This window comes from Vipera berus (assembly GCF_964194415.1).
Source record: "Vipera berus genome assembly, chromosome: 2".
NCBI classification, from domain to species: domain Eukaryota; kingdom Metazoa; phylum Chordata; class Lepidosauria; order Squamata; family Viperidae; genus Vipera; species Vipera berus.
In genome coordinates, this window is record NC_138203.1 from 40,752,667 (window position 1) to 40,760,634 (window position 7,968).

Here is a 7,968-nt window from a genome sequence, read left to right on the forward strand (position 1 = left end):
GCATAAACAGAAATTGCAACCCTCTTTAAGTGGTTTGCAGAATCCGCATATTGCCCCCAACAGTCTGGGTCCTCATTTTAGCAACCTCAGAAGAATGGAAGGCTGAGTCAACCTTGACCGGTAAGAATCGAACTGCTGGCAGTTGGCAGAATTAGCCTGCAATACTGCATTCTACCAACTGCACTACCATGGCCAATCCACCTACCTATACAGAGGCCACATGATGCCATCCCAGAAATGGACACCATTTTGGAAATGGTTGCAATTCTCACAATCTGAGAATTGTGGCAGCTCCCAAACTGGTATCCATTTCCAGGACAGGACTACACAGCCACCATATTGTACAGGAGGGCCATGGTTCTTTTTCCTGAAGGTGATCTTGGAGATTTCCTCAACACATGAAGTGGTAAAAGAGGAAGTAAAAAAGATATTCCTGAAAATCATAGGTCGCTTTTGGAAAGGAGAACCAGCTGATCTGCCCCATGGCCTCTGTGTAGGATGACCACATGGTGCCGTCCCAGTGGCCAGAAAGAGATGGACTAAAAGACAGCACTGAGACATTGATCAAAGTAGCACAAGAACAGGCATGAAGTATCAGATAAAATTTGTGACTAAACACTTAGGTAGGAAGATATGCTCTCATTATTAAGAGATTGCACAGAAATATAAACTTTTGTGTACTTTTCTAGAATACTAGATCCCTTCTTCAAATTTATTTCAGAATGGCTGTAGAGATGGACAACTGCATTCATAAAACACAGTATTAACTTATTAATGTTAGGATTCTTATTAAGATTATACATTTTTGTATGACTATAATTACTTTTTCCTCCCCCCTCCCCAATAATTCAATGAAGTACTTTTCCTTAATTTTATCCTGCTGCTTCTCATGAAAACTGATGCCCTTTCCCTTTTGATTGCCTTTAAAATTCACAAATGCTATCACATCAACAGCTACCAATCTGTAATGAAATCCACAATTCCACAACCAATTGTTGATTCAGACTCTCATATATAGCCAATGGTTAAAGTGCTGGACTAGGAGTAGGTAATCCCAAATTCTAGTTCCCCTTTAAACAGAAAGGTCAGTTGATTGACTTGGGCCTGACTCTGGATTAAATACTCCAACAAAGTTTACAGAATATAAAAAGAAGATTTTATTAAAATGGGTGTCTGTTAAACTTTTATATAAAACTAAGGCCACAGCTAATGCTAAAATAATGTCAAAAAATTTTATGATTTAATTTAAACATTTTATACAAAGCTATTTTACAAATGAGTACTCAAACAAACACGCTTATTCTAAAATTTAATGATATAAAATATTAACCTCTCAATACATATACTTTATATTTCTTTTGGTCCTTTAATAAGTTTTCATGGCTCCTGCTGTAGATATTAACTGAAATAAAAACGTTGCAGCTTCTGAAAACAATCCTTCCTTTTTGTATCAAGTTCGTTTCTTGAAGTATTAAACATCGCCAGTCATAATAGCAATAAACTCCTCCTGATTGACTGTTAAAAATAAAAAAAACAATTAGATATGTACCACATTCTTATTCAAAAAATGTACACTGAAGTTAGTACCTCAAACTTATTTCATTCCGTTAAGACCACTTATCCTGATTTTTTTTCCTAAAAAGAACTGAGGTCATCTAGTAATTTCAACTGGAAATCCCGAAGTGCATCCCTTTAATAGATGGACAGTATTTAATAATGGAGGGAAACAATTATTATTAAGAAATTAAGTTTTGTTATACTATATATAGTTACAACCATAGGTAATTATCATATGTAGTTCTCGACTTACAACCATTCATTTAGTGACTGTTCAAAATTACTACGGCACTAAAAAAACTGACTTATGACTGTTTGGTCATGATCAAAATTCAGATGCTTGGCAACTGGCTCATATTTCTGACATATTTGTGAGTAACCTTCTTACAAGCAAAGTCAGTAGAGAAGCCAGATTCACTTAACAACTGTGTTACTAACTTAACAACTGCAGCAATTCACGTAACTGGAGCAAGGAAAGTCATAACACAGAAAAAAAACTCATTTAACAATGGTCTCACTTAGCAACATAAATTTTGGGCTCAATTGTGGTCATATGGCAAGGACTACCTGTACATCCAGTTGTTTTAGGTTCTATGTTTAGACATATTTTTTGTTAGCGTTTGTTTACATTAATACTATAGCTTTTAAATTGAGAGGTAAATGTCATGCTTTTTTCAGTAATTTATACTGTAGCAAAAGCTAATTCCAGTATATTGATTCATTCTACACAAAAGAAGAAAAAGAATGGACATACTATCTCCCCCATCAGATTTGGGGTTTTATGGAAATTGAATTGAATTGAATTATTTCCATAAGTCTCATCATGAAAATATTTCAAAGACAGAAAACAGAGTGCACATTTTTTTTTGCTTCTCTGGTCCTAAATTAGAATCAAGCATACATCTTCAAAACTTACTTTCTCCATCACCATCCTTATCAAATTCTTCAATCATTGCCCGAAGTTCTTCATCAGTCATGTTTTCCCCAAGTTCTCTAGCTACACGACGCAGATTTCTTAAGCTTATTTTACCTGAATCATCATCATCAAACAATTTAAATGCCTTGAGTATCTCCTCATGTGGATCTCTTTCAAGTATCCAGTCTGTCACTAAAATGGAAAAATAAAGTGTTGTATCTTTTGCAAAGACATTTTTTACTGCTGGAATTGTATTCTCTACAAAAATAATTTTACTTTTGTTTCAGACATCAACTTTATGATTCAATTTAAAAGATGCACTTCTACAATCAACCAAAATGTCAATCTGTACTTGCATGCACATTGGTTTATTCGCTAGTAAAAGCAGTAAAATAAATCTATGGTACTTATTACCATCTATACAGACATGGTGAGGAGTTACATTAAGAACAAATATAAAATATTATAAGACATGATTAAAGTTATTTTTCCCATGAGTTAAGTAAAATAATAGAAAATATAGCTTGCATTTTGAAATCCTGATGGTTTGTTTTCTCCTGCCTCTCTCCTAATACATTAAAAAACCTGTCAATAGCTTAATTCTTCCATATCTATTAAAATACATATAAATTAAACTTTTATTAGCAATTATTGCTTTCTTATCAGTAACTTGTTTACATTCCAATACCTACCAACTTCATTAAAATCATCAAAGGAGATTTTGCCACTTCCTTCCCGATCATAATCTTTAAGTATCTTTAATACATCTGCCTTTTTCACATCAAAACCTAAGGCTCTCATTGCCACCTTCAGGGGAAAGACAAAAATACAACATTTCAATTTGGCACATAAAAATAACGTTTCTTTGTCAATTAAATTTAGGTAAGAGGTAATAGGAAAATTTGGGAGCACACTGTTCATGCATTATTTTCCAGGGACACAACTATTTATGCTCTAAGTGAAAATCCTTTCACCTTGCTAGCAATAACAAAATAAATGTGACATTATACATTTAACTAATTAAATACATTTTTCAAATCCATCACTTTACGTGATTAATTGATCAGTTTCAGGAGACTAGCAGGAGGGCAAATGTTCTACCCTGAGGAATCTAGCACTGCTGAATTTAAGGACAGGAGAAACCACCTAAATAGTGGTTTCTTCCTTCATTTCCTCTGATCTGGAGTCAATCTGAATGGGGTGGGGGGCAACCATGATAGTATTTCCTTCTAACAGGACATCACACATTACTGTAGGAGTTTCTGCAACAATTAAGTAAAACCTATTCATGTATCTTAATTAGTTCTCATTTAGATTACTACAATATTATTTACAGCACCCCTCCCAACCTTGATAGTTCCCAGATGTGTAGTCCTCAATTCCCTAAATTTTAAGTAATAATCAAAATGGCTAGAAATTCTAGGTTAGTAATGCAAGATTGTAATTATTCTTCTGACAAAGGTTTGATGAAATTAACTAAAAAAATATGTCCTCCACTATGAGTCTTAAACTATAACTTGATCAGTTACATAGGAATAAAGCATGCTAAAGTCAAAGCCATATTTAGTAGCTAATTTAACTTTATATTTCATACATATTTCAATCTCAATTTAATTTGTCAGAAATATGACAATACAAGTAGGGTAACTCAAGATGATTTCTTCCTAGCGTTTCCTTCACTTTTAAAAATTTTGACCAAGTAGTATGGAATTGAAATAAATGTGGGTATGCTCTAGACCTGCTCCTCCCCCTCTTCCCTAGACCTTTAGTGAATTGGGGCTTAGTGTAATTGAGATCTATAAGATGTACTAAGGCTTTAAAACTTTATTGCAAATACTGTTCTTGGCCATGCTTTCATCTCTATACTACAAAAGCTCTCCTGTTTGTAACCTTTAATTGGGTGACAGGGCAAAGCATTTTGAACCAAAGTATCTCTGTGGATCAACTTACAGAATTTGTCCAGGATCCAGGACTCATGGAAATGAAATTTGGCAAATGTTATAAAACATTTCATGATATAAAAATTATCATAAAGCATTTTATGACATAATACAAATATGATAAAACATTTCTTGTGGTCAACTCTTGATGTTTGACAATGTTATACAGTTCAACATGGAGTACTTTCAAGGTAGCTACATCTCTGAATCTCTCACTGAATTTTTAAGAACTTTTCAAGTACATTAGAAGATCTGACATACCATGTTTCCTTGAAAGTAAGATCTAACCCGAAAATAAGTCCTAGCTTGATTTTTGAGGTGGGCTTAATATAAATCCTTACCCCCCCCAAAAAAAGCCCTAGTTTTGGGGCAAGGCGCATGCCTAAAAATCAAGCTAGGGTGGGGGTGGGAGGGTGGAGCTTACCATTGCAGCCAAGCCTCCCATGGATCGACACTTGCCTCGCCAGAAGGAGCAGCTTCATTCTGCAGCAGAGAATGGAGCTTGGCCTACATTTTGCAGCCAGAGGCCTTTCCAGAAGGCTTGTGTAGCCTAGAACCGAGCTATGGATTGAATCCATAGCTCGGTTCTTGGCTGCAGATCCCTTTGGCCACAGAAGTGGGCCGGCTGGGTGGGGCTGTCGGTGCCACCACTGTGAGGTGAGTGGAAAAGACACACACACACACACACACACAGCAAAAATAAGACCTGGTGACTCTTTTGAAGGAAAAATAAATAAGACCAGGTTTTATTTTTGGGGAAACATGGTAGCTGAAGACATTGAGGAAATACCTCTGAAATGATGACCCAAGGAATCACAAGTTGTCTAATATGTTATAATATTCTAACAGCTTCACTTGCATTTTTACCATTCCTAAATTAACATGCAATTAACTATGTATTACAGAAGTGCAATATTGCATATTTGAATACTAAGCCCATTAATCTAAAATATTTCAAAACAAATTATTAAACTTTTAAGAGAAAGTGGATTGCCTTTAGCTCATGATAATCTATAGCATTATCTTTATCAGTGTCGAACAATTCAAAAGCATCTTTAATTTCTTGCTTCTGTTCTTCAGTTAATTCTCTTCTTTTTTTTCTCTTGGTTTTTTCAACAGAAAATTCAGCTCTAAAAAAAGAAAGAAAAATGTGTAGCCATTATTTTAAAAAAAATCATTTCTTAACCATCAATAAGCAGTGTGCAGATCTAGAACCCATCTTAGTAGATGGGTATTATGGGTTTTTTGATAAATAAGCAAATGTCACTTTCCATAAGATCTGATTTAAATAACATCAAGCCATGAAATTTATATTTATAGTATAAACAGTGCTTTTTTTGTAAAAGAAAAAGGTGCCGGAACTCACACATGTCATACAACCCACCTTGCCTACCCTACAAGGTTCCATCCAAAAAAGGTGCCGGAACTCCATTCTGAGCATTCTATGAGAAAAAAAGCCCTGAGTATAGATATCCTTCACCTGGATTACAAACTATATGTATACTCCAAACTCTGAACTCCAAATTCTTAACTTTTCTGATTCACATTTCTTTTGTATCTTTTGCATATATTATTTGCCTCCCAATCCTCTCACATGCCCTGCTATGTATCAGCAATGCCAACTGCATTATTGTAATAAGATAAATGGGAAGTTACCTATGATTATGCTAGTGAATGTTTCTTACTTTTGCTTTAATAACTATAAATGTTCCTTTTGTGTCAACATTCAGTATTAAAAATATTTTTTGCCATATTTGTGGATAATCTGCTCCTTCTGATGAGATCTGTAACTTCACATCTCTAATTCATCCCATTCCCAAAATCTATTTCTAACGGCTTCACTTGCTGCCTTTGGGTTCTGTTTATTTAAGATTTTCTCACTGACACTTTTTTTTTTTAAAAAAATTACATTGTCAAATTATAACTACCAGCAGTTGAGGTGCTTTAATGTAAATTACTATTTTAAATCTATCAATACTGTAAAAGAAAAAAAAATGTGGAAAAAATAAAATTGCAAAATCCGATGGGCCATCATTTCAAAGTGAATATTTCTCTGACTTCTGGTAAACGAACAAGCACATGCACAATGTTCCTTAAAAAAGCATAGAAACGCTTCACACTGCCTTCTTAAGGCATTTACTTTCCATTTTCCTTTCTAATCTACAGCTTTGGTGTTTTCCCTTCTCCGTACTAACCAAGTCCGCTTAGGGATTCTCTTTCGAGATTAGCCAAGGAGCCTTGGTGCTGCACTGATCAACTCAGAATACAGGCAGAAACCATTACCCCTGGAACCGGGGTGGGCTGTGGAAAAAAATGTGTAGAAAAACCTCAGCACAATAAACACGTGTGACAGCGCACCGGCTCAACTTGTTCACGAAACCATCGCGCGCTACGGCTGATATCGCGACAAGCGTCGCGCGAGGGGAGAACGTTACGTTACCATAGCAACAAGAAGCGAATCGTTACTTGGACTCTCCCCTCCTTCCGAACGTTCGTACCCACCTCGTTACCAAATTCATTCTCCCGGTCCCACCCCTTGAACCGACACCAGGCGGGGGAAAGGGACGTATCTCTTGTATTATGATCAACTAAACCCGAAATTCAGACTCGACAACAGCCTTATCTCGCAAGCGGGACGTAAACCCAAGTCTCTCCGCCAACAATGCCGCTTCCCTCTTCAGATTTCAGCTACAATTGGACGTTACAACGCCTCTTTGTGTGTAGCCCAAAGCAATTGGCGGAGCCTCCTGTCAATCAAGCTTCAGGCCTCCCTCCTTGTCTACTATTAGGTTGGGAAAGCGCCAGAAACTACCCAGAAAACACTGCGACTTCAACGTCATAGCGAGGGTAAGCTAGCTAGACTAGGAAGACAAGGGGTGTGACGTAGAGGCTCCGCCTCTCCGAATTTCAATGGTTGCAGTTCGAGGAATCATTTTCATACGGATTCTCATTGAGTAAAATGCTTGATTTAGTTTGTTAGCATCTCCTTCCGTCTTGGAACAGTACAATGGCTTTTTAGGAGGCAGATCTATACTGTTGTGTAATAGTTAACTTGACGTTTAGCAATTAAAAAAACACATATGCCTGTTTTTGGCATACTGTGTATGTTGTGGATCCGGCGAGCGACGCGGGGTTATACTTAATCATACAGCGAGAGGGTATATAACGTATGTCTTGAAAATATTTGGAACTCTGAAGGTCAATAGAAAATAAAGGGAAGTGGACAATGAACCTGATACGACTGGGCTCAATGTAAATTACAAATTAGGTGACTTGCACCAGGTGTTGTTGTTAGTTGCGAAGTTGTGTCCGACCCATCGCGACCCTATGGACAACGTTCCTCCAGGACTTCCTGTCCTCTACCATCTTCTGGAATCCATTTAAGCTCACGCCTACTGCTTCAGTGACTCCATCCAGCCACCTCATTCTCTGTCGTCCCCTTCTTCTATTGCCCTCGATCTTTCCCAGCATTAGGCTCTTCTCCAGTGAGTCCTTCCTTCTCATTAGGTGGCCAAAGTATTTGAGTTTTAGCTTCAGGATCTGGCCTTCTAAAGA

General features: G+C 36.7%; 1 protein-coding gene across 1 annotated transcript; it reads right to left on the reverse strand.

The window, feature by feature from the left end:
- Positions 1 to 416: 416 nt before the first annotated feature.
- CETN3 (centrin 3) lies at positions 417 to 7,093 on the reverse strand. Its single transcript, XM_081317808.1, has 5 exons — positions 6,916 to 7,093; positions 5,408 to 5,543; positions 3,166 to 3,280; positions 2,474 to 2,665; positions 417 to 1,515 (listed from the first exon to the last, which is right to left on the reverse strand). Exons 1-5 carry the CDS (start codon positions 6,930 to 6,932, stop codon positions 1,472 to 1,474), a joined length of 504 nt encoding a protein of 167 aa, XP_081173934.1. The 5' UTR covers positions 6,933 to 7,093; the 3' UTR covers positions 417 to 1,471.
- Between the last annotated feature and the right edge of the window lie 875 nt (positions 7,094 to 7,968).

Bases quoted from the DNA above. Each gene is read 5' to 3' on its own strand.
- CETN3 (XM_081317808.1), bottom strand. The intron at 2,666-3,165 runs GTAGGTATTGGA...TTTCCATTTTAG, and splicing joins TGATGATTTTAATGAAGTTG to TGACAGACTGGATACTTGAA. The intron at 1,516-2,473 runs GTAAGTTTTGAA...TATTTTTAACAG, and splicing joins TAAGGATGGTGATGGAGAAA to TCAATCAGGAGGAGTTTATT.